This window comes from Halictus rubicundus, chromosome 16 (genome assembly GCF_050948215.1).
Source record: "Halictus rubicundus isolate RS-2024b chromosome 16, iyHalRubi1_principal, whole genome shotgun sequence".
NCBI classification, from domain to species: domain Eukaryota; kingdom Metazoa; phylum Arthropoda; class Insecta; order Hymenoptera; family Halictidae; genus Halictus; species Halictus rubicundus.
Window position 1 is genome coordinate 8,349,357 of NC_135164.1, and position 26,527 is coordinate 8,375,883.

Consider the following 26,527-nt stretch of genomic DNA (forward strand, 5'->3'; position numbering starts at 1 on the left):
AATTCAGATAGAAGGTTTTGCATGAAGATCCGCAGTCTAGTGATCACCTGTCGACTCGATCATTCTTTCGCTCTAATCTATCGTAATGTCCATATTGGGATGAACTATTCCGCATAGTTTTATAGAAACGTTCAACCTTGCAAAAAGTCAAGATTCTTAAAGAAAGCATGTTTGCCAGAACCGAACCGTCGATCGTCGAGTGCCGTTTATTTCGGTACCAGAAACATTCGTAACTTGTATATTTGGAAGGAACGACTCGACAGGAAAATATTTACATTTTGAAAAAAGCGAGCAATCCGGGCAGAGCAATAGAGCTAAGTGACTTTTAAAAAGCCTGAGAGTGTGTTTCGTTCAGTGCTGGGCAAAATAGTATTTGAAATAGAAAATGGTAAATAGTTTATTTTACTTTTAACACGTTCGTCGCCGCGTCACCCATATGTGGGCGACGGAATTATTTGTGCAGGTTTTAAAATGAATTTTCTACGTTGATATATTCATTGTACTAAACTTGATTAGGATCTGTAACATGCAAGAAAGTCGGAGGACTACTCAGTATCATACATTTAATTTTTTTGCAATTTTCATTTCATTAAATAACTTACTTTGATTTTATGGAATTTTGCGGGTTTCTAGTTGGGCGTTCAAAGTGTTAAAGCATACATATATAGTTGATAGTATTCAAGCGTATTTTAAAACAGTAAAAACATTCGGAAAATTGTTACATTATTTTCAGCCTATGAAATATATTAAGAAAGAAAACAAGAAAACAATATTCCACTCCAGCCTAGCAGCGAAGAAAGTAATACAGAAAGGAATTACTAATAAACTCGTTGACTGATAAATGTATATGTAAAAATAATATAGGATAATATAGGATTCTATGAATATAATATAAGGAAATTATGGTCGATGCGCCTAGTTAACACGACCCTTACCAAGTCTAGCATACTCGGAGACTCGTTAACCGCTATGGGACACGCCGTGGTTCCTTGACAAGCAACAACTGTTGTGGTTAGCGTGCTCGCATCGTCTCGAACAACCACTACTTTTCACTGCAAAACTTCTGACTGGATTATAGATGAGTAGAGTTCAGACCACATCGTCTGGAGCGATTAAAAGGACAGTAGAGCAACCAGTATCTGCAGATACATTATCCGATTAGACTAACATCTGAGCGGTCCACGATTGGAATTCAAACAGAGTATCGTGCACTGTTGATTGGACCGAATGTATAATTCTCGTAATTGTAATCCACGTTGGCCCTCATCAATTCAAACGATTAAAAGAGGAACTGCATTTTCATGTAACCTCTGTTTCTGACAACTGACTTGAACGATTCTCATTTTGTATGAAGAAAGTATTTTTCTCCTCGAATGGAAAGTTTTGTAATTAGCTGTAGTCGTGGCACTCAATTCGCTGGACACTCGCTCGTTTCGAGGAAACGGAAAGTTACAATAAAACTGTACTTTACTTACGCAATCGGAATATTTCCCATTCCCGCAAACCAGTTGCTTTAAACGCAATGGCAACATTGCGCTAATCTTCAGTCAGGGAAAACAGGAAGTCGACTGAAAACTTGAAATTCAAAGAATTCACAACGCGATATTGCCCGAGAAATATGTATGCGTGTAAGTAGAAAATAAGAAATAAGTTAGAATATTTGATTTCCATGCTCGGGTTCGTGTAAAAATAAATACGATGATACAAAAGATATATTCAATATTACTTGCAAGTAGATTGCGGATTTATATGCGAAATAAAAATTGTATTAACTGCAAGCCATATAGGAGCTACGGCGATTATTCATTGTTCAATGCATGATACAATTTATATTCAATTTGATCTTCGTGTGGGTATATCGCAACGTATTGTCTGTCTATTTAACAGATTAATAATTTACGCTCGGGAACGACCTAAACGAGTAGAAGTGCTACGCTCTAGTTCAGGGTCCGTGTTCGTATTGTGCTCAACGGAGTGAGGACACACACACATACGTATGTAACGGTGTCGAACGAATATGGAAAGAGAGATTTTTACTTACTGCACAGCGGGAAAAAGGTTTGAATACAGATGGGTGCATTAAGGATATTTGAATCGCTTGAAGTATAATGCGCTTTTTTAACGATGAGAATAATATTCATGATTGTTCCTCAAGTCATCAATGAGATGATCAGAATAGATGCAGTTCGTTAACACTAAACTATTCTAGAACTATAAGTGACTCGAGTACGTTGCCTTGTATAAACGACAAAATTGTGTTTATTTAGATCTATTGAATAGATTCTATTTTGTGGGCTGTGCGTTGAAATCAATTTTTGAGAGTTTCGGTAGCGAATGTATTTTTATGCACAAGCGTTCAACAGTGCATAATTTTTTAGTCGAAGCTATTTGTCGTTTTACTAAGCAAACCATAAAACTTCTATAAAGAGCGACCACCCTAATACGACCCACTCGAGTTGACCTAATTTCATCGCGCGCAGCCCTCCGGCTCGTAAAAATAGTGGAAGAAAATGATCGACTAATATCCAAAAAAACGAACAAAAATAACAAGCTCGCCCACGTATATAGAAACCTAATTTTAAAACGATTGCTCGATGGCTCTTGGCTTTTTGTTTTTATGGGAAAATACGAATATCGATTAGAAATTGTGTGTCTGTTATGACACGCGCAGCTATTATGACAGGTCATGCGAATCTACCGCATCCCTGACAAAACACATGCGTTTTATTACTAACCGAAGGTCAGTCTGTTCATATTTGCAGGCTGTCCTATGTGTGTACGTTGTAATGCAATAGCAGCAAGTTCGAATGTCGATGAGTTTCACTGCATCAATGGTGCTGGTACATTTAACAATTATTGTTAGATACCATGAAAAAATTCCATAAACACGCGTGACCTTATTCGGGATCATAAATCGCGCATGTGCACGAGTTTGCATAGAAATGAAACGTCGCGACGTTTGCCAGGAGAAATTATTCGACTTTCTGATGTGCTGTCTAATCAAACGATTTTTTAACCAAATTTTCAACTGTTGAAAAAAGTTTTAACTGTTGACTTTGATGTCCCATCAACAGGGGTAGTTTTCAATTATAAGATACACGTCAAATATTTCTTGAAGACTAATTTTCATATAAATTTTACTGGTACATTATATATTTTCTTGTTACCGACATTAATTCTTTGTACTGTGAACTTTTTTCAATTTTGTTCCGAACAAGTTCACATCATTTTAGGTATTTTATTTAAACTGTATTTCAAAAGACATAACTAGACACCAATTACATGGAAAATAACTACGTGTACATTGTCTACCGAAGTAAAAAAATTAATAGTATCAGATATAATATATATTTAAACTGGCTATTTAAAAATGGCGAGTCACATTCGACATTGAGACACAAAGGGATATGATACGAAACATGTTACCCATTCAGCGTAATTTCTCTAATAATTTTTCATAGTCCAAAAAATCTGCAAAATTGCTCTGAATATTCATTCTACGAATTCTGTACAAAGATATTAAAGCTTTAAAATGTCTGTTCGCTTGGCATTGCAGGGATCAAATTAACCGAGATACGAAGGTGGGAAAATAAATTAGAATCAATCGAGGAGTCAGTTTCCACGGCAGCTGCAGCCGAGTATTGAACGAATTCTTGTAACCGAGTCCGCCTCTGTAACATGACTCGAAAACATGACGTCCGCTGCATGAAGATCGCGGAAACTGGTGACAGGGATTCGCGCAGTTTCGCGTTGCAACCCCCGTCGGCTCGTGTGCGCCTCTGTTCTCCGCAAGCTCATCTATTAATAGAGGGACGCTGCTCGAATTACTGAAACTGATAAAGCGAGACGAGAAGTGCTCGGTAATTCAATTCCGCTTGACGGACCGCGACGCAGAGCCCGGCTACCGATTCCGTCTCCCTTCGACGCTGGTTTTCACGATTATGCAACGCGACCTAGAATTAATTGCTTTCAAGGAAGTAGGGTGCGGCGAAACGGATCCGGCTCCCGTGTTTGCGGGCATTACGCTCTATTTGTTTACACTATCGTGACGGAGAGTTTAACGACGCCTCGGACTCCCAACTCAATTTTCTTGCTTGGAAAAGGCTTCGCATTTCTGCATCTCCTGGTCGATCCTTCGGTTCCGTGGAAACGCTCGTCGGCATCGAGTTCGGTTGAACATTTCATTTTTAAACATGTCAAGAACAACAAACAGTTTCCTGTGTTCAGTTAACGCTAGAACTACCGAGCCCCGAACGCGACTTAGACTTGTCCCTTTATAATAACAGCAAGATTGAATTTGCTCAGGTTTCATACGATTTTTATAGTTTCGGTAAAACGTTTTCATAGTTTCGGTGATCGTGAAAGAAGAAATCCAGTCATTTTGATTGGTCCGGTAGTTCTGGTGTTGAGGTGTTAATCAATGAAGGCATTGGACAGTTAAATTTATCTCGCAGATATAATGTTTGTCTTTAGATTGTAAAGTAAACTCGATCTTTATCGATTGCAAGAAATAGTAGCTGAACCGAATGTTATTTTCTCTTTTAATGATTGTGATAAGACGATTGCGAAATAAGCGTCCTCGAATTCCTCGGATCAGTTTTTCCCATTTGGTCTTTCATCTGCATATATTCACCATAAAATTCTCAGGGAATTACTTGATATATTTTATATCGCAACAGTTCTCGTAGCTTTAATATCCCTCGAATGATTATGAAGATGAGTATGGAGAGATCCAATTGATTTACCAACTGTGCTGCCTCTTGTAAATTGCTCTTCTGGACCATGGTTGTCCAGCTGTGAAGAAGGATACTCGTGTTGGTGGAAAGAAGCAGAGCATGGTCGCTATAATAAACATTTATTCTCGATAATATAAAATTACATGTTGTAATAACACGAGACCGTATCATACAATATTTCACAAAATCGTTAAGTAACTTCCGACGCGACAACGCGTCGATCATTCGAGCCATCAGATAAAAGAAGAAATCGCGTCCTGGTATGCGGCCTACAGTTAGTCACTGTACCTCGCGCAATAGTCACGCTAGAAATCTAAACGATCTTTATAGAGAAAGAAAGAAACGATCGTTCGGTCTGATTGATAAAGGAGTCTACTAATTGCCAAGCGTTCGTAAAGAAGCTTCTCGAGTTGTAGCAAGATGGACGAAACAAGGAGTGGGATGAGCTTCGAGGATGGTTTTGTAATTATAGCCGTCACGCATCGGGGATCTCTCATAAATACCACGGGATAACTATGATACAAAAATGTACAGTGAACTCATGCCGATATTACTCTAAATCGTTTTTCAACGGTCAGCGACGGCTGCCTTGTGATTCGTCGCTCCATTGAATTCCCTATCTTTACGCTAATTACATAAATACACGTTTATTTACACGTTCTCGCTACGTCGCTACGTTTAGTCGATGAAAACAAACCGGTGTGTTACATGGAAATCACGAGACTCAATCTTCATTCCGCCCGTCAATGTTTATTTACAGAATGGGAGAGATTGTTGGTGTCGCGGTCGCGCGCTACCGACAGTTAAATAACTATAACTTAGAAAATATAGCCCGAAGATGCTATATTCAAGTTAGTCAGCGTAGTCCTACTCTCCCGGGTCTCACACGCAACTGAACTTGACACCTGGAACAGTTAGAGGATGTTCGTGTTAATATTGTTAATTATTTCGAAACCGCAATTTGTTTTTGGACAACTAGAGAAAACTTAACTCTTAAAAGTTCGTTTCAGTGAAAAGCATAGAATGGCATTAGATAAGTAAGAACGTTCGAATAACGGTTAGTTATAGTTAATAGTTCTAATATTGAAGTTCGATCAGGTGTAAGAAACACTGGGTTAATTGTTAAAAGCTAGTCCAACGAAGTAATTCGTACTATTACCCGTCCAAGAAAATACAATTTTTGTGATAGAATCGTGGACACGTAGTACTATATTAATAAAAATTATTTCAAAGCTTTGCCCTGTTACATGAAGAAGAATAGAGTATTGTAAAAAATATTTTCGGAACTATTAGCTTCGAAAATTGGAAAATTTACGTAGGCTCTCGAACAACAATTTAACAGATGCTCAGTCTCTTTGCAATGTTGACCCCGACAACGTTAATTCTTTGTATTTCAGCTTAATATAATTAGTGTTATTGTTTTATTACTTATACTGTCATATTTGCTGTACCCTTCAGCTGTTTAGAAAAAACTACAACTTTTTACTTATGAATCAATCTGATATACTGAAAGTGTAGGCTAAGCGTAGATACCGTCGTCACTGGAGTAACAGTTATGGCAGTGGAGCTTGTGATTTCGAACGCGCACATCTGTTCCCATTAGTCCGTCACCGAGTCGCACGTGACACACGCAGCATTTGAAACACTCCATGTGATAAAACAGCCGTAAACTTTCGATGATCATTGCTGCGCCTCGACCTACGAACACAAGAACAAAAATCACGAATGTTACATAATTTCGTTCTCATATTATCTTAGTCACAATCAATATTATTGCTGAACAGTCTATTCGTTTCGTACCCAATTCGTCCCCGCAATGCGAGCATTTCTTCTTCCCGCTAACGCTCAACATTTTCTCTTGACTTTCGGGATTGATCGGTGGCGGTTGTGCTGGTTTCTGTTGCTGAAGAACATGCTGCGGCGATTGATGCTGCAACGCGGTCAAATGCTCGTGACTGGTGCTGTGTTCTAGCCTGGAAGCAAACATAAAGCGATGCGTCAAAATCGCTTCAAAATTACAAGAAACAATTTAGTTAACTTCGCTTAGTTTTGTGTTCGCTTTGTTTTGTTTAATTAACTTCGCTTACTATCTGGTGGCTCGAACTGATGTCCCTTCACTTGAATATGGTGAGCACGTATTGCAAATGAATACACGTACGCATTGATCAAAAATGTTTTCTATTACAATATTTCCCCCTCTCAAGTTTTGTATATATAATTTTTGTCGTACTATTAACGGAAATATTCAAGGTGGACATAGTTATCGGGCCACGCTGTATGCCGTTTATGTCATCGTAACATATTTTTGCAACTCGTTTCAAGAGTATTGCTAAATAATACAAAAGGAAACTTTTTCGTATTTATTCACTTATTCATTTATTAATCCTTTTTCGGGATTTCGTAATTTACCTTCTTCTCGGTGGTAGAGGCTTTTCCTGCACTCTATTTTGCACTCTCTGTGTAAGAGTTTGTATAATGGAGTCCGGTAATGGTTTACTGTCCGTCCTCGTCGGAGCCATAGCGTACGGAACGGACGTTCCTGTTACATGCATCTGAGATTTCCGCGCTGGTGATCGCTGATTCTTCTCGCTAATCCTCCTCTGTTCCGCTTCCTGCAACATAACATTACAGCATCTGCAATACACTTTGTTATCCCCATTATTGCACGTTATTAACCGGCGTGGACGAAGCTATCGTTTCCTTGAAACGCTAAGTACTCCGAGACAAATGGAATTTCAGACTTTTCTTTTGCAACCGTATGAAACTTGACAGTCTATTAAATCCAGTAGCTCCGACTAATAGCCATTCTTTCGGCGAATTTATGTGAATTTTGGCGAAATGCTCGCTATACGACATATCAAATCGCAGCGATTCAAAATTAGTTTCAAGTAATTCAAGACAATAATGAAAAACTCTGTGAAGGTTGTATTGAGATTTTTTTACCGTACTTATTTCCTAATTGTATTCGTTTGCAATTACATTTTACGCTCGAGGTCACAAGTCACTACGTTGCAGGCTGTCGAGTGTTCTTGATTTTCAAGTATTTCGTGACCGTAATAAAAATATACAATTTCATTAAGAAACACATCGATAACCTTGAAATCTTAGAAAATGCAATCGTTGCACCTAAGATCTGGAAAATGCAAGAATGTCGAAGGAATACTCGGCATCGTACATTTTAACTTTTCAATTTTTATGTCATTGAATAAATTACTTTGATTTCGTGGAATTTTTTCGGCTATTCCGTTGGCAGTCAAGAGTGATAAGTTTGATGAGTTTTTTGACGTTTCGCTGGACTCACCTGTATCAACCAATGCTGGTAATTCAAATCGTGGGCGCCTCGCGGTACATCGCTCTTTCTTCTTTGGACCCACTGGTCGCTTTGAACGATTCTTGGCCGAGGAACTGCACTTAGCGCCTGCAACGTTTGTCTGCTCATCTGTTGACCAGCGTGGCTCGAGAGCGTCGTCACCGATGCACTGTGCCGCAGAGATGCGTCGACTTGTTGCGGAATCGAATCCGCGGACGGTATTCTGCTGTTCCTGTTCATGTTCACAAATCACCGTTGATCATTATCGGATAAAAAATCTCCACTTGGCGTTGACAGTAAAACTACAGTGACATTCTCTTCAGTTGTCCATACTTAACACATCGCGGACGTTTAACGTGCATTTAGTCTGCGAAAATCATTCTCCAATGTGTGCAATGTTTACTCTACATATGTCCCAAAGACCTACACGATAAAAGTCCCAGAACTATCCCCACTGCCGCGGGGTATACGAATATATATATATATATGAATCCGAGGCCTCTAAAGTTCGGCGTGGTTCAAACAATAGTTCCTGGCCGATATATGTCCCTGGCTAGACCAGCGTTTTGGACATGAATCGAGTAAACACTGTACTCATATTTGCACGGCGGATTTGACGAACTTATGAGGAAGCGAGTAAGAAAATTATTAGCAGAGGATTGTTTAACTTTCGTTTCTTGTGAGCGACGCCTAAACGATTTTATTTGGTAATCAATTCGTGTCGAATATATTGTATTTTAGTCGATGTGTTCAACTTCTAATGACTCGTGCGTAGTCATATTTAACGTATGTATAAATACTAGACACGGTCGTGATTTTAAACTGTTAATAAATTCTAGATATTTAAACAGATTTTTAAGATAAATAGATCTCTAAAGAATTGCAGTGCCGGAGCGAGGAATGCACAGTAAGAATGACCAAATTGCAACTGAAGACCGCGGCCATTGAAAGACCAGGTCACCTAGCCAGAAAATGTTTCGCCAAGCGCAACAAAGCGGAAAGCTGTAGCAGGAAATTGAGTGACGCGATCAATGGCGGTGCGTGTGTTCCACTTCTAATTTGCATTTCCTGCTGTGATTCGATTGTTCAAGCGCTGACATAACCGCGTCCTCTTTCGGCGTTTCCTTTCCCTCGTGAGTAAGGTTTTATTTCGAACGGTTCTACGAAATTAACAAACGCGCATTTTACTTTCTTATCTTGTCGTTTGTACTATCCAGAAACACATAAATATCCATTCTTTCTGTGGCAATATTTTTCTCATATTCTGTGGGAGGACATGCAGGATTGAAATATAATCATTCTACGTAATTTATAGTGGCGTCAATCACACGAAAAAAGCAAGACTATTGAGAAAATTGCAATTAATGTGAAAATGTCACAGACTTTTGAATTGAAATATTGCCTCTAAACCGATGGTTTTTCGACATAAGAAGGTTAATAATTTTTTATGGGGAGTAATGAACAGCATCAATTGGTGTATTAAAAAATACGTGGTTCCATTACAAAAATTGAAAGTGACCTTCACACGACCTCTACTCCTTCGCCTATAGAAAAGCCCGTTAACCTAGAATTACGTCCCCTTCGAAATCGTATAATTTTTGTTATACGATTAAATATTTCTCTGTACTTTGCATAAGGATTCACAGTGCGGTAATGAATATAGGATAAGGTGATTACCTGATGGTGACATCCCTTTGTCTGTGCTCGATCAAACGCAATGGCTTCGCCGGTGGTATCGGCGGCGGTGGTGGTCTTCTTCTTTGCGCGTCTTGCAGCTGAAGATTCGGCATCGATGACCTGTAATTCACCGGTGGCTGATTCTTGTATTGCTGGATATTATTCGCGGAGCTGTGCGCAACGTCCTGTAAAGATTTCCATTGTTCCTGCAATTGTTCGGCCAGCTTCAGCTGCTTCTGTTCGCGGTACGCCAAATTATTGCGTTGTCGTTTCAATTCCTCCTGCTCCAATTGAAGTAATTCTCTTTCCACTCTGAGCACTTCCTGCTCGGAACAATATATATATATATATATATACATTTTATTACTATGCGTCCGTTTCGTTTCACAAGGGATTACTATAGTTATGTACACTTCACGATGTATTTGTTCTTTTACGCGTTCCCAAGGAACGGTTCGTTTGAAATTGAAACGTCTGTATTTTTTTTTTTCAAATTCGGTAACTGCTTTTGTTAGAAGCAAGCGTCGAAGAACGAGACAAAAACGGTTTAAAATGATGTTCCCTTACCCCAGAAGCAAATTCGTCTTCTTCGTCGTTCAACCCAGCACCAACCAATGATGTGTTCTGCGAATAATTATCAACGATTCGCCCGTTAACTTTGTACTGTGCAACGAATCTCCTTTTACAGCATGCAGATCAATATGGCTTGTTAGCGTGACTAAAATTACATGCAAGCACTTCTCTCCGCGAAATAAGTCCTGATTGAACTTTTAACGTTGTTGCCAACTTACGAGTCGTAGTCGCGTTTCTGACAATTAAATTGTATTATTCGATCGCTTTGTAGTCGTCTAAAACTAAATTATGAATCCAAGTAAAACATTTTTCAAAAATGTCAAGCTTCCGAGCGATTAGGCTACTTTCATCACCGACAGAGTCTTAATAAGAGTCTACAAGAGAGTCTATAATTATAATTATTTGATCACCCCGCAAGTAAAATCAGACAAGTTCATTGTCATCATAGAATTGCGATGAGAAATTATATGATAATTATAATTAATTATATCTCTGTGATGTAACTTTCTTAATGCGAACAGTGATTAAAAATGAACTTGATTTTTGTAGAATAATTGATGCAAGGACACGGGCTTTCTAATATTGCGACTGTTCTTCAAATTTTTGTCTTTATTACAGACATTTTAGGAAACATTTTACACATGAAAAGATGCAAGATAAATAATATCGCAAATAATAATAATTTCAATACTGTGCATTCATTGCAATTTTCAAGTCTCAGAAAAAAAAACCGTTTAAACTCGATCTGCATAATCCCTGACAACATAAAGGGTGACTTACACACTGTGTAATCTAAATTAGTGAACAAGTGGACTGAAAAATATGTGCAATGCTGTACATTTAGCACAAAACAATCTCAACATTTTCGACCAAGTACAGTATTCTCCCGTTGTATTAATTAATTCAATAAAGAACTAAGCTCGAAACATGTGTCCGACGTTGTGCCATCCTTTTAATTTTTTAAATGTCAATAATCCATGTATACATCGACTAATTGAAACTAAAACGTAGATGTGTACAAACTTATGCTACTCGTTATAATTGGCACTACATATTGAAGAGGGGATAATTCCGCGACGTTTATCATCCAGGCCTTGGCGACATATATAGAGAAATCACTGTATGTACTCTCCGTATCTCATAAGAAGATCATTCCACGCGCTTTTACGGTTCTAGCCTAATTAACGTGTGTGACGTCAAACCCCCTTTGACCCCTATGCCACGTCGTTCCGCGATACTTCTTGTGTGTCACGAAGAGTACAAAAGAGACGAAATGGGGTAATGGCGTCGTAGAGGGGGGGAGGGAAGGTATAGTGGGAGACAAATGTTGATCTGGCGACACTGCCTAGCCATCGTCCGGCGGACGAACAATACATCTTCGCTGGTCGTTGCGCGCACAAAGGGAGAATACGGTACTTGAAAAGAAACGAATCGCAAGCAAGCAATCGACAAAAGAAGCGTAACTGACCTCCTGCTCTCGGATTTGGCTCTCCATAGCCCTGATGCGTTTCTCTTCTTTCCGTCGAGCATCGGCCGCCCGTCTCTCCTCCTCGATTTCATTTTGGATCCTGAGTTGTTCCGCCCGCGCCCTAAGCTCCTCCTCTTGCCTCTTCTCCTCCGCGCGTTTCGCCTCGGTCTCGGCACGCGCCGCTTCCTGCTGCCTCGCGGTTTCCTCTTGCTGCTTTCGCAACGCCTCCTCCTGCTTGCGAATGTTGTCCTCGTTCTTTCGCATGGTCTCCTCCTGCCGTCGAAGGACCGCTTCCTGGGCCCGTTCCCGCTCCAGCTGCATCTTCTCCTCTTCCAGCTTGCGCAGCTTGTGCGCCAATTTCTCTCCCAAGTCACTGTTTTGTCATGAATGGTCTCGATTACTCGACTTAACGGGCTTACTGTTTCGTTTGTTTGTTTGTTTGTTCGTTTGTTTGTTTGTTCTCTATGTACAGAGGCTAGCATGCCGATGAATGAAAAGGTAGCCGCGACCGATACCAGAGGAGTGAACGCAGTGAATAGCGACAGTGATAGTAGAAGCGGTAGGAAAGGACCATCAGTGTTTTTATTTATTTTTTTTTTTTTAAGTAAAAGTGTATTTATTTTATTCATAACCGTTTTTTTTTGTACATTGATCTCGCCATACAGATTCAACATAACTTTATATAGATATATTTATATACATACAAAACACGCTTAGAGATAGTAGATGTGTGCCGTCGGAATAGTGGAACGCGTCAATCTAGAATCCGAGAGCTCTACTGACCCGAGAATTGAACACACAGTAGTAGTATTAAAAGCACAGCTTTGGACGCGTCGTCGCCACTTCCTGTGACCAAATCGTGATCGGAACACAACTAAACTTGCCGTTATCGACACACAGGCTTATGAGCTTCCAAAAGACCAAAAAAAAAAAAAGAAAAAGAAAAAAGAAAACCGTCACCCTTGTTCCTCTAGTCGTGCCCACGGATATTGCAAACAGAGAAACGTGTCTTCGTCAAAGAACGCTCGAGCGGGTGTTGCTACGAAAGGGTTCAGAGGAGCAGCACACCGTGTAAATAAATGTGAAACACAGATACCTTCGACACACCGTATAAATAAGAAACCAGAAAGAAAGCCCAAACAACGAAATTTCGAGAGACGAGAGAACACCGCATCGCACTAATCCCCGATAGTATACTGAAGAAGAAATTGTGTGTACCAGCCGGTCCGAAAGGAGAAGCGACGTCGAGCCGAGCCGAACCGAACCGATTAAGATAGGACCCTTAGCCCCTCCATTGATCAGTGAAATTGTCACGGTGAATTCCTACCTGTTCATCTCGCAATTGTTCCCGTACCGCCACTGCTCCTCTTTCTCGAGGACCTCGATGATCTCCCGTTCTTTCTTCGAGATCTCGTCCTCCTCGGACGAGGTCACGCTGGCACCGAATGGCTCGCTGCTTTGACGACTGTGCTGGGACATGTCAGGGCTGACCGGTTGCTTGGCCCAGTCCTCTGCGTGACCCAACTCGACCCCGGAGTCTCTCTCGTGGCTGGAGTCCTGCTCGTAGTTGCTGTCGGTGTCGTACGAGCGACGATGAAGCTGTTCGATGCGTCTCTCCTCGGCGAGGATCGCCGCCATATCTGGCGGCTTCGTCAGGGTTAGCTCCCGTTCCAGATCGTCGTCGTTCACCTGGAACACGAGGATTGATTAATTGAAAATTCTGAGCACACGGGAATTCGGTTTCTCAACCGCAAAGAATCGATGGTCGCGGTGAGTACAGTGTCTACTCGATAATTGTCCAAAACACGGGACTAGCCTGGGACAATTTTCGCCTAGAAGTTAACCCTTTGCACTCGGCGCTATGTTCATTCTAAAACTCAACTTTTCTTCCGTCTTAGAATATTTTCATTTTATTCATACGAAACTGATTTCCACGTGTAATATTTAAATGTTTAGCAATCTATTAAATACAAATTTTGTAATGTAACAAATATTTTGTAATATATTTTGTAATTTCTTTGAAATGCCACAACAATTTCTAGTGGTGCTTCAGAGTCACCACTCGAGTGCTAAGGGTTAATATTCTTTGATTCACTGTCGAATGTAGAAAAGATCGTTACGAAAATCCCACGAACATGTTGGTGAAAGTCCCATAAAAAAATAATGAAAAATCAAGTGGTTTTGTTATTGGATTAGTAGCGATCTCGCACCGATAAACCTGACCCGAGTTATGGTTTACACTCCTCGGCGACTGAGGCCTCTCGAGCCTCGCGGGGTACAGTGATTTCTTTATATATGTCGTCAAGGCCTACATGATAAACGTCGCGGAATTATCCCCACTACAGCGGAGTATACTCTGAGGCCTCGGACGCCGAGGAGTGTAAACATAACACGACCCGTGTTGTTGAATTATTCAACTTTATTACTGTGGGTATATTTAAAAAATAAATGTTAGGGATAGACAGAATCTTATTTTTATAAACTAATGTGAAATAGTCGGTTTTAGTAAACGCGACGATAGACGTACTGTAAAAGTAGTTTCCGCTTGTCAAGGTATCCTAGCCAACTAACCCAGTTGTGAATTTCATTCTGTCATTCATTCGAACGTGCACGACTGTTATTGTGCGTTACGTAAATCCATTCACGAGCTCCAATTAATATCATTAAACGATGTTACGGCGACGATACCATCTTTCGCAACACTAAACGCGGGTGTACCAACGTGGAGTACATTACTGTGGAGCAGATTGGCTTCCGGAAACAAGTGAAAGTTTGTCGAAGTGGTGGAAACGCGTGAGAAGAAACGACAAGCGAAGAGACACACGCGGAAAAGAATGCCGACTTTTACAGCGGAAAAGTTCGAATGTAAATTTACACGCGCAACCACACATCAGTCGAAAAATCCTTACATAAAACCGTGCATTTGCGTGCTCAAAATATTTGCCTCGTCATTTTTCTACCTTCCACAGTTGTAATATGTTCAAACAATTTTACCGGGGTATTGAACAAGCTACAAAAAGTATCAGAACAATCTAAAATTGTCGATGAGAATTCTGGACATGAAGCACTTTGCCAAATAAATTATTTTAGGTTATCAGGTTTATTTATTTTAGGTTTTATAAGGTCAGTAAATTATTTTAGCTATTACTAGGTTATTATACTATTTTTCAGATTATTTTCTCAACACTTGATCAACCACGCTTTAGAAGGAATACTAATACAATTCGGAAAGAAAATAACAGTCTCTAAACAGTCTCTAGAAACAATGGGACATTTTTTTCAATGACTCAGTCTATTAGGTTAAGTTTTATTGAGCTTTAAGAAAAAGGTGTTCTGTCAACTTAGCATTAGTATATGAAGCGTAATAACTTTCGCTGATGCATTAGACGATAATTACAAATATTGAATTTGTTTAACTTCTTTGGAAAATTTGGATTATTTGTTCTTAAGTGATATGCTTGGAGGTGTTTCAGAAAGTGCATAGAAAATTTTAGAGATGTCACAGTGTGATACTTCGTGATCCGAGTGAACGTTGCACCAGTTAAGGGTTACGTTTTAGTGGACTCACCCCTTCGATTCCAAGGAAATCGGAACGCCTCGTGCGCAATTCTTTCTTGATCCTGCGGGTGGAGTTTAATCTCTTCAGGGGCTCTATCGGGAGACTCTCTTCGTCACTGACATCTACGGGTGGCGGCGGTGGTTTCTCCTTTGGAGGTTCTACACTGGTAGGTGGTCCAAGGGGAAATGCCAGACCAGTCACAATCTCTTCGTCGCTGGAGAGGTTCAGCGGCAAGATCTGTAATAGAAGAAAACCAATTAGTTCGAATTCTAGTGGTCTTAATTAAATGGAGAGGGAGATAAGCACGCTGTTGCCAATATAGGCTGCTACAGTCTCTTTTCATTACAGGTAACAACATTTACGGACTACAGTCAGTTTTTTATTAAACTGCACAGATATCCACAGAGTATTTAGAATACCTGTAAAGTGATCTAATCGGGTTGAATGCATCGTAACATGAAGTAACGTGAAAGAGAATGGAGAGTTACGATTTTTGAACGACGAAATTTGAATAGATTACTTTTTTTTAAGCAGGCAATTGAGATATTAATCTACTTACAATAAGAGCCAATTATATATTTTTTTGTATACTGGATTTTTAGGATCAAGAATTTGGTGGCAAGAGTTCCTCCGAAATTTGAATGAGGCAAAAATAATGTTGCAGTCGTTGATAGAATAAAAATAATTATTACAGTTGCTAATAATACAGGATACTTATACATTTTTATTGAGTATAATAAAAATTAGCTTGTTAGGGCAAAAACGTTTCCAAAAAAGCAGTCTCATTTCCTACGAGTGTATAGATCGGCCTTTGTTTCAAGTCTGAAGGTTTCTACTCGGCAGATCTTATTAAATTAATTAAATTGCTTTTCATGCAAACCTTATTAACTGCAGAACAATGCTTTGCACTTTCACTAGACGAAGTTCTCAAAGGAAGTTTAATTAGTAGAAATCAGATACCTGTAGCCTGCCTGATTATTAAAGAAAACAAAAACTTTCCGTGTTCAATTTCACGACTGTATTTTACAAAAGTACAAACGAAACAGGATTGTGTACACAGTGTTACGCAACCGAGTTTCTTTACACGTAGACAGAAAAATCTGACTAGTCGAAAAGTCATTTGTTAGTTCATATTGGGCTGTTGTGTAACCCACTTTTATACACTCGCTATCACAGTTTTGAAACCACGCCAATGAACGATTCTATTTGGAAAAAAGTTGAGTACACAATGATACCGGTCAAACAAAAGATAAAGACAGACAGTCGGACGAGTCGGTTACGGAAAAATGCTCGTAGAGGTGTCGTAACCACTAATTACTGGCGCCAATAACAAAACGACGAAATCCGTGTCGTTAAAAATTAGGAAACTGAATTGTTATCATATTTCAGAGTTAGAAGTCATTCATAACCAATTTTAGATTTCTTTAGTACAATTATCGAAATTCCAAAGATGCTTCCATCGCTGATCTCTGAATAAATACCTTTATTCATGTTGATATAAAAATTGCAGATAATTTAAATTTCACTCAATCTTGTAATACAAATTAGTCATTTTTAGTATTGGCTTTCAGGGCAACGCCATTTTCTTATTTTTGTGCGATTCATTCTGTCTGTTCTGAGAATTAGCATGCATGCAAGTGAATAATTAAAGCAATTTCCATCATACACACAAGCGTAGATAATGTCAAACCCGAAGAGTTTCAACAAAAGGTTGAAATTATTTCCTGGATCGAATGAAATGATCAACGCAGATCTCAGAGAAATAAATTGAAAGATACGCGGAAGAAAGGTAGAGGGTTGCTACGAAATCGTCAAAAGCATCGGAGCCTTGCGTTAACACTAAACCTGCCAAGCACGAAACATATAAAATTGAAACGTCTTATAGAAGGGAGAAGACATAAAAAGGGATTTCCCATAAAAAAGATTTTTACAATTTCAATAATTGCGAAATGGAAAACCGGTCATTTGACCGTGGTAGGTTTGGTGTTAAAAAGAAATTTCGAGGTTATAAATGGAGGAAAGGGGTTCGAAGTGAAAAAGACGATCGGTTACCTGCTTGGAGATGGGGGACATCGGGCTGAGGATGCCGATGGTGTCCAGCGCGCCGATTTCTTGGTTGGCGAAGGTCAAGGTCGTCGGTCGTTCAGGCGCAGGGATGATGTTCGCGGCCTCGGTGGTCTCAGGTGCGTCGTGCGCGTCGATTGACTCCTCGATCAACTTTCGCGGCGGTGGCTCGAAAGCCTCGATCATCTTCCCGTTCATCGCCGCTTCCTTTTCCTCGTGCTCTTCGTGTTCGACTGGCAAAGGCGGGCTCGGCTGGCAAATCGTCGCTGCCTCCTCTTCGTCCGCTTTCTCGATAACGATCGGTTCCTGTAGAGACGAGCACCGCGTTATTGCTTCTGCCATGCCGTACGGAACTGGGCTTGCGGCTAGGCACCGCCACGAATTTTGCAACGCCACATTCTATGCAAATCGACACAGTCGTGCTTTGCCAGCTCTGGCCAGGGTTTCTCAAACTTGACCGGGGCCACGGTCGTGATCGACCTTCCGCTAATTGCGACCCTTTGTGCCCGACAACACCGTCCCGAAACCGATCGGGTCGAAAACTGAGGGACTTTTACCACGGAAACGTTCGAACATTAATTGTCCCCCTAATAATTATCCGCGAAGAAAGCTGTAGCAGTTTTCCTATTTATCTACCGGAACTAATTGTACGAACAAATTGAAAGGTTCAAGTTAAATGGAATCACTCGAATTCAAAGCGAATTAAAGCGAATTGAAAGCGAATTCAAAGTGAATTCAAAGCAACCACCCGATGAAAATGAAACGACGATTGCATCCAGAAATTTTATGCCGTGTGAACAGAGCCGGCAGCTGCTGCTTCTTTAATTGTTTTGAGCAACGTATTTTCCCGGCTCTGCGCGCTGTAAAAAGGATGCGACATGATGGAGACGGGCTTTGCTGAACTGCTAGCTAGCGTAGATAATATTGCTCGTTACTTCTGTTCGATCTCACCTTTCGTTCAGCCTTCTTTTCTTTTCCCTTATTTGATAATTGCATGATCTGTACTCGAGTAATTTACAGTGTAGCGTTCGGCGTATAAATTGCCTCAAATTGACTATACTTGTAAATATTTGAGACTGAAAGGCAAATGTTTCTGATTTTCTCTGAAAATATTCGAAAATATCAAATGTTCCAAATAAATTGTTCAAATTTCTGAAAATTGATAATCAAGTATTTCATCTATCAGAATTTTCGTTTTATGTATGCGGACTTGTGAATTGCCAATAAAAAGAGAAAATGGCAAGCCGGGAAAATTGTTATTAATTGAAACGTTATATATTCGATATTGTCGGTCACAAGGAGTCGGTTACATTTCTTTACTATGTTTGAAGCATGCAATTGTAAAGCAGTTGCTTAAATTAATATATTGAAATTAGGCTGCGAATCGGCTTGAGTTCGTTGACTCACATGTGGACGCAACAATGTTCACACATTCACATTTGTTATGCGAGATCGGCAGTGCGACAATAAATTAATTTTGTGAAAACTTTTGAAGCTTCTACGAGTTAGGTGACTGTATTGTTTAAAACAGCTGTCTTCTTTTGTCGAGAAATATTCACACCACAGTTAAAATTATTTGTGCCTGGATGTAATTTATGTTAATTCCATTTTGTGGATTTTTAAGTACAACAAATACTGCTTTCAGCGGCTATTGTTGATGTGCGGAAAATATTCCGATAGAATTAATTTTACGAAAGATGTATTGCTATGGTTATACACATCGAAACACTAAATAACACTAAATTTTTGGAAATCAGTTCGTCCATAACAATACTCTTTTCCGAGTAACGTGATGATGGCGCACTCTCATGCATTGCGGACAACAACAAAAGCGTTTTGTGCGGCACAACAATAATCACGCATTCCCATGCACACTTCATTATCCCAACGTGAACGATAGTATTCTGTCGGAGCAGAAAATAACGATTGAAATCAACATACATTAAATTAGGGAGATGTAAAGGGAGAGATAACTGTAACGGAACGAAGCTTGAGAAACACTGGATTTCGAATAACAACTTGAGTGGCAACTGCGGTTTCGGATGGAAGATTATTTTGCATTCTACCGGGACTCTTTCAGCTTGTCTATTGTTTTTTTTTTTTATTATGTTCACCATGTTTTCGATAGACATCGATGCACCTGCGTTCATGCATGACCGCCGCCATAAATCTTTTTGCACAATCTGTGTGGAACACACGAAACGAAACATTTGTTCATAACACTGACAAACTTCGACCGAAAAAACGTGTCCTGTGTCACGTGAACAAATTTGTTAAGAGAAAAAGTAAATAAATTGTACATACAATCCTTTCACACAGATTTTTCGCAAGAAGGAAAAGTATACCTTGAACTGATATTAATTTGAGTGTATCTATAATGTGATCTAATTAGTTTGAATCTTGATCTGAACTGGCATGAAGGAGAACAGAAATTTGTTGAGATAACATTAATCTCTTTAAGATACCGTGAATAGATTGCGGTTTTAAGTAGGTAATTGAGATTTAATCTACCTAAGAGGCAAATTGCAACGTAGATATTTTCTCAATGATTAAACAATTTAGATGCGCACCCTATCACTTTAAAGTACTCACAAACTGTTTTTCTTAACGGGGGATATCAAATTATATTATTTGAAACCGCACTTATAGGAATTGTGGAATTTTTGAATTTAAATACTTTTCGGATCCACGGTATACGTATAAAATGTAAATCTGATACTTGCACTCAAACAATGCCCAACACTAACAGTTCGTTTAATGAACAATCGTATTATTTGTAACCACTCTTTGCCACGAAATAAGCGTATGCACCAGAGAAACGAAGCACTTGCACTTCGTGTCGCAAGCTTTCGCACAAATATGATCTCATGTGCTATTGCCGTCTACTGACGAAAGTGCGAGCAAACAGAGATAAGATCTTTTGGTAATAATGATAGCGTTTATCTAGATCCACGGGTGCGTCGGGAACTGAATTGGCAAACTGCTCCAGTTTCGCTTGTATGTACAATTTCGTAATTAATGGAACTGCGAGCGATCATCTACTTATTTCTCACGTGTAACACGTAATATACATAGAAACAAACCAACTGAGAAGTCTCGCGTTAATTAAACGTTTATAATACGGATATCTTAGAAGATCAAGAAATTCGTTTGCATTTATAACAGAGCTGCTCAGCGTTTGCCCGCACGGGCATCGGTTTTCGAAACGACGGGCGCGAAGCCACGCCCCTGCGAGCATGAAGCCACGCCCCTGCGGGCAAGGCTGCATGTATTTGTCACACGTATTGTCACAGCTACGCGACTACCACGTGAGAACAAAAAGCTGAATAAACGTAGATTTACGACTTGCGAATGTTTATGCAAATTCGAATTTTCATAGATTCGTTTACTGTAAGCATAAGTGATGAAATATATCGTTTTTTAACCCCCGGTGAAATAACCGTGTCACACGTAACACGTAGATAATACGAAATCAAAGTGTTGTACGAATTTTGTAAACAGCACGACAATCTTCCATATTAATTTTTTTTCTTAATTAGTCTGAGGATTTTCTAAACGTTTTTATGAATTACAGCTTCTGTCAGAGTACAGATAAAGATCCGAGGAAAGTTGCCCGTGGCACAGAACTTGAAAGTAAAAAAGAAGAAAGTGAACTTTCGAGTTTCGTCAGTACACGTGCTTCTTGAATATATCACTATTGTTAATCCCGATTTCTAACAAGATCGAAGGCACACGAAGTTTGCATGAAGATCCACAAACGAAAACGGAATTATGTAATTTGCTTGCTTTACGTTGAGCGGTTATTTGAATTCGTTATTCCGTACTTCTAGCGATGCCGCAAAAACCTACAATCAATAAAATGTTAATTCCGTCGAGTCTCGCTTCTAACTAAGACAATCGTAAAATCAACAAAGGGAATAAATTTCCGACAGCTCGAGCGTATTATCTGAATTATTGGATTTTTGTAATCGTCTGCTCGATGAGTATGAAGTTGTAAAGATATTGAAAGTTTTGTTTATGTTCAAGAGATTACTATGGCTCTATCGCAAGAAACGTGTACATCCTTTTATAACATTGTTCGATAGATAATTCCTCCAATTGATGTTATTGTTGAGTGCAAAGATCGAAGATTACATTAAGTACTTCGAGATTCGTTGATATTAATTCAACATGGAAAACACAGTACACTGTAGTTGCAAAACAGAATTTATAACATTCACGTTTCATTGAAAACATTGCTAGTGTCACGTGAATACAGTACTCCTATTATACTGCTCCTATGTACTGCTATTATAAAAATAATAGCACCTGTAACACTAAAGTTATTGAGATGAAAATAATTTTCGAACAATAAGGAAAACAACTCAAATCTTGATAAATTGGATTTTGTGGAAGTAAATATTTAGTCTCCCTCTGTGAGAATGTGTAATGTTGGGAAATGCGAGAAAAAAATCCGATTGCAAAATCAAACATCGCGATCCGAAAAGTTTCGCAGAGGAAGTAATAAGGACCGCGATGACATTTTTATCGCGGCGCGATGTGTCGGGTTACATTTATGTCACCGGAAGTTGCCGAGCCGTCATCAAGCTTGTCTCTTCACGTGTCTACACGACGTGCGTTAATAACAGTTGTGCGCTTAATTACCATACAACAATGTGCGGGTGAAAATAACACGACTAACGACTTCTTAAGTAACCGGTTGGCTGTGTCGCGCTGTGTGAATTGCACACCAAACTCTACGGAACGTACGAACGCTATTTTAGATGACGACTTTCCAAATTTCAAAAGAGAATTATTGGACTGTTGCGTAAATCCTGTCGCTTATGTTTTAGCCAGAATTGTATCTCGGAAATAAACATTTATTGCGCACGTGTTCTACAATCGGTCTGAAGCTCTACGTTTCTTTTTCCTTTTAACATTGATTAACGTAAAATAAATCAGTTACGACATCGTGCAATCGTTCAATCCTGTGACAATCTTTGTTTGTTACAAGTCAAAAACTATCAATCTCTGCCAATCATTTTCAACTGTTTCAAATTGAATAAATCGAACATGTCGAACATACATAGTAAAGTCTTGATCTAAGACCAATCCTCGGGTCCGTGCTGTGACATAGATCGTGTAGGACTACTATTTGTTATATGGGGAATACTCCCCAGTGGAGGGGATAGGCGAACCGACTAAGATCGCGTAGCTCCGTTCGGCTTAGATCAAGACTTTACTGTACTTTTGTTTCACTGTAATTGGGTGGTTAGAGTATCGTTGAACATTAATGAGAGGTGCATTGAATACGAATAACGTTAATTTCTTTCAATTTGACACCGCGTTTTTCACCCGAAGCAATAAACCAAATTAAAAAATTCACGATACAGAACGTTGAACACATATATAGTTTATAGTTATTTTTTAGATGAAATTGTGGATAACACATAAGCGACACAACTTCCACGTTAATTGTATATAATATACAGTGAATACCAGAAAGTATTTCAACACTGAAGGAACAACATATTCAGAAACACAAAATCTGTGCAATTATAAACAGTTTGGAGAGCAGGTTTTCGGTACTAAGTGGGTTCTGCTGCCATGCACAAATAAAAATCCTGGTTCGAGGGCGAATTCCGCCGACGATAAGCTAACAATCGTTGGGAAAACACTGGAATCTAGGGATTATCTCTAATTCGAGCAGTTGAAAGCGCCGGCTTACCTCCTTGCAGCGGAAGAGAGCTTAGTTTGCTTGAGTTTGCACGATGATGGTTGCCGACGTAGCTACCTCAAACAAGCTATATGTATAGTACGATGGAGTAAATGCTACGTACTCTGCCAAGAGTTATATTTGCCGGGAGAATAGATAAACGAATGTTTCTTGTTTCACAGTTATCCGGACGATAGATTTCGACACAGTGGCTCTAAAAAATATTCCAACTTTCCGACTTTCGAAAAATCGCCCATATTCGAACCGTCATATTTTTCGAAAACGTCTAGTCGTAGGTACAACAATAAACCTGGACGCTAAGATGTTTTTGCTTGCTTCGTGCAATTTTTTTTTTTGTGACTCTACCATTTTTATTTTATTTTTATCATTTCAGTCATTTTGGTTTTTTCTCGAGAAGTGTACAAATTGGAAAACTGTGCTTCAAGGTGTAAAAAATTTGCAAGTACAAACAGTGGACCATTTTCGGCCACTTCTTTCCAACAAATTATTGCATAAATTTAATCGTTGTCGTACTTGATATCCTGTACGATCAAAAACGGTCATTCCACTACAAAAAGCGACGAAGGATGAACTACAGGTCGTCGACTATTCGATATTAATTGCACTCCTGGTTAATAATCAAAAGGGAGGTCACACGGGGTCGTAGGACTTGAACATTCGATTAATAAACTCTCTCAACGATCAACGTTAAATTTCTCGGGCAAACCATACGGTTCTTACCTCGTCGACGCGACGTACGGATCACGAAATCACTACGAGAACTCGAGACAATGCAGCGAGCGATCGTAACAATTCAGGGCACTTCCATCGCGACGGACTAGATACGAGTTCTTTAATAATTAATCGTCCTCCCGATCGACCTCTGATCCACGGGTCACGGGGACGACACGTCGGCCGTGTTTGCTGCTGTTTGACGAACTGTGTCGTACTTCGAGCTGCTGTTTGAAGACGACACGCATCGTGGAAACGATAAGACGATTTTCGTGTTTGCGCGTCGATCCCGAGAAATCGATCAGAGATTATTAATAAACGAACGGTTCGATTTCCAGGAATCATTCGAACTTATTTCGTCGACTTTCTTATATTTGTCCCGAGCTGTCAGCATGAAAAATAAATCATATATCCTCGGCGATATTTAACATCGTGTGTAACAGTGTGTCGTGATGCTTATATCTTCCACGTGGCTATTAAAAAGAATTAAATATTATATACCCCCCTTTCGTACAACTCTTGGAAAATGAACGAATTCGTGAGATCGTCTCGATGGAAGACAAATCATTGAAATACAATTTGAAAATTTATACTATTTCCCCTTTATTTATGATCAGACGTTTCGAATATAGTCAGCAGATTTTCCATTCTTGTCTCGAACAATTCACGACGACGACGACGACGACGACGACGAAGACAGTGGTAAAATCGTTGCGTTGAGAATTGAAAATTTCGGCAGAAACGTTCGACGATGTAGTTTCGTGCGCGTATGCGATTTTAACCTAACGTTCGATTACACATACACTGGCTACGTGTCCGGCGAGTCCGAAATCGAGATTGCTCGAAGCACAAATCAGTCGTGTACGATGTTTCGTTTCGTATCGTTTCGCCCGATAATAGAAAATCGCCGATTTGTTCGATACTTTCAGCAAATCGCCGAACCCGTTTCGCTGTAGCTTCGAAAATCCCTTTGTCGGCGAAACCCGAATTCTATTGGCGGTCACGACGGCAACGCGACACGATAAACTTCTCTGCCCGGTGAATTTTATATGTTCCATTAATCGCATAACTCCCGAGTACTAGAATCGATCGTTATCCGCGCGCGCGAGTGTCGACGAGTCGCGTCAAGATCGGTTACGAGTTAATCTAAAATGAAGTTTTCAGCTTCGAGTATTCCTGACTGCGATGGTACGATCGAATTCTCTTCTTTATGGCCTTTATCTTGTTCTTTTTGCTTTTTTTTTTTTGCACATTCATCTTATCACAATGTCGTCCGCGATTTTTACGTTAGGCAGTGATCGATCGCTTGCGCAGCATGTCACACGGTTTCCTCAACTCAAATTCAGACAACAATTTTTCATTTGGAATTTACAGATTAATGGTACGCCACCTGGAATAATTATACAAAGTTTCGGCGCTGGTACTTTGAAATTTTTACTGATTTTTCTAAAATTTGTATACTTTTTTAAAATAATTGTTTCTGTTATTTAGCCTACGCCATGTAGGTGTAAGAGCATCAAAGTTGTGCCGAGTGTTCGATGTGTTTGTGCTTCTAGAAAAGAAGAAAAGTGATTACGGAAAAATTGTTGTCCTAATCCACGTTCAAGGGAACTCCTCGAATAGACCGCGTAAGATCGAAGATGTGTGTCCCCTGGTCGATTAGGCCATCGAGTTTCGCGCTAGTCATCATGATTATTGACTTTACTCGAATCGGTACCGTTTTTTACCTTCGGCTAGTACGTGTTTCCGGCTACCTGATCTAATTCTACTCGATACTGGGGGTTATTATATACGTTTTGCTCCTGCGTCGTCTATTTACATCGTTAGCTATGGTCTCACGCCTTCGTTTCCAGCGAGACTTGTGCGTAATGGAAGATAATAAATATGTGTGGAAGCGACAGGCGAAGACGGGTTATATTATCTGGGTGTCCTAAGTGGCGGGATTCGGTTTCTTGATCGAACTCGAGATGCGAAAATCATTTTCCAGGATCGTTTCATCCAGTCTGTAGCCGTTGATGGAAAATAGCTGCTACCATGGCACAGGTGCGAACAAACAAAAGACTTTTTCGAATTCCAATACATAGAAATTGTCACAACGCAAGCGAACATAACTCATACTCCTAAATATTTAACGATACAAATTCATGGTACAGTGAAGTCTTGATCTACAATCCGTGCTGTGACATAGATCGTGTAGGACTAGTTTCTTGTCGACCGCGCCGAACGTAGAAAAGGACAGCGCGTGTAACATACCGTCAATTAAACCACTAAATGCAGTTCAAATTATATCGTGTTCAATGTCATTTTAATCTGAACAATGCCGCAAATATGTTGGTGAAATAAAGAAATAATGAAAAATAAAGAAGTTTCCCAGTGGAGGGGATATGCGAACCGACTAAGATCGTGTAGCACCGTTCGGCTTAGATCAAGACTTTACTGTAGTCTTTCTGTTGAGTTGGGTCTACGCGTCCTCATTGGGCCACTAGCCGTGTTCTGCTCGACATCTTCAATTTCTATGTCAAGTGGATTTGGCGAAATGTTCAGCTTTCAACTATGGTAGCTTAAGGGGGCCGGCAGGCATTTGGCCTTGACTGTCACGCTATGTTATCCTGTGCCTTTTTTCTAGACATTTTACATCTTAAATAAGTAAGTAATCAATTAAAAATGCACACCACCGTGTTTGTACATGTCTTTGCTAAGTCTGTATGGAGCC

At 39.7% G+C, this 26,527-nt stretch overlaps 1 protein-coding gene across 4 annotated transcripts in view; it reads right to left on the reverse strand.

Annotated features, from left to right (window-relative positions):
- Positions 1 to 4,838: 4,838 nt before the first annotated feature.
- Smash (smallish) overlaps positions 4,839 to 26,527 on the reverse strand; it is a 196,766-nt gene continuing 175,077 nt past the window's right edge. For 3 of the 4 annotated variants that reach the window (XM_076802191.1, XM_076802190.1, XM_076802193.1), the window contains 11 exons: positions 17,376 to 17,693; positions 15,333 to 15,560; positions 13,092 to 13,453; positions 11,765 to 12,137; positions 10,291 to 10,347; positions 9,724 to 10,046; positions 8,038 to 8,278; positions 7,146 to 7,348; positions 6,537 to 6,709; positions 6,270 to 6,434; positions 4,839 to 5,641 (listed from right to left, as the gene is read on the reverse strand). In XM_076802191.1, coding sequence (XP_076658306.1) covers positions 5,619 to 5,641; positions 6,270 to 6,434; positions 6,537 to 6,709; positions 7,146 to 7,348; positions 8,038 to 8,278; positions 9,724 to 10,046; positions 10,291 to 10,347; positions 11,765 to 12,137; positions 13,092 to 13,453; positions 15,333 to 15,560; positions 17,376 to 17,693 — 2,466 coding nt within the window. In that variant the 3' untranslated portion in view covers positions 4,839 to 5,618. The remainder of the gene's footprint in view (positions 5,642 to 6,269; positions 6,435 to 6,536; positions 6,710 to 7,145; positions 7,349 to 8,037; positions 8,279 to 9,723; positions 10,047 to 10,290; positions 10,348 to 11,764; positions 12,138 to 13,091; positions 13,454 to 15,332; positions 15,561 to 17,375; positions 17,694 to 26,527) is intronic. The other variant, XM_076802192.1, reaches the window with a different exon arrangement.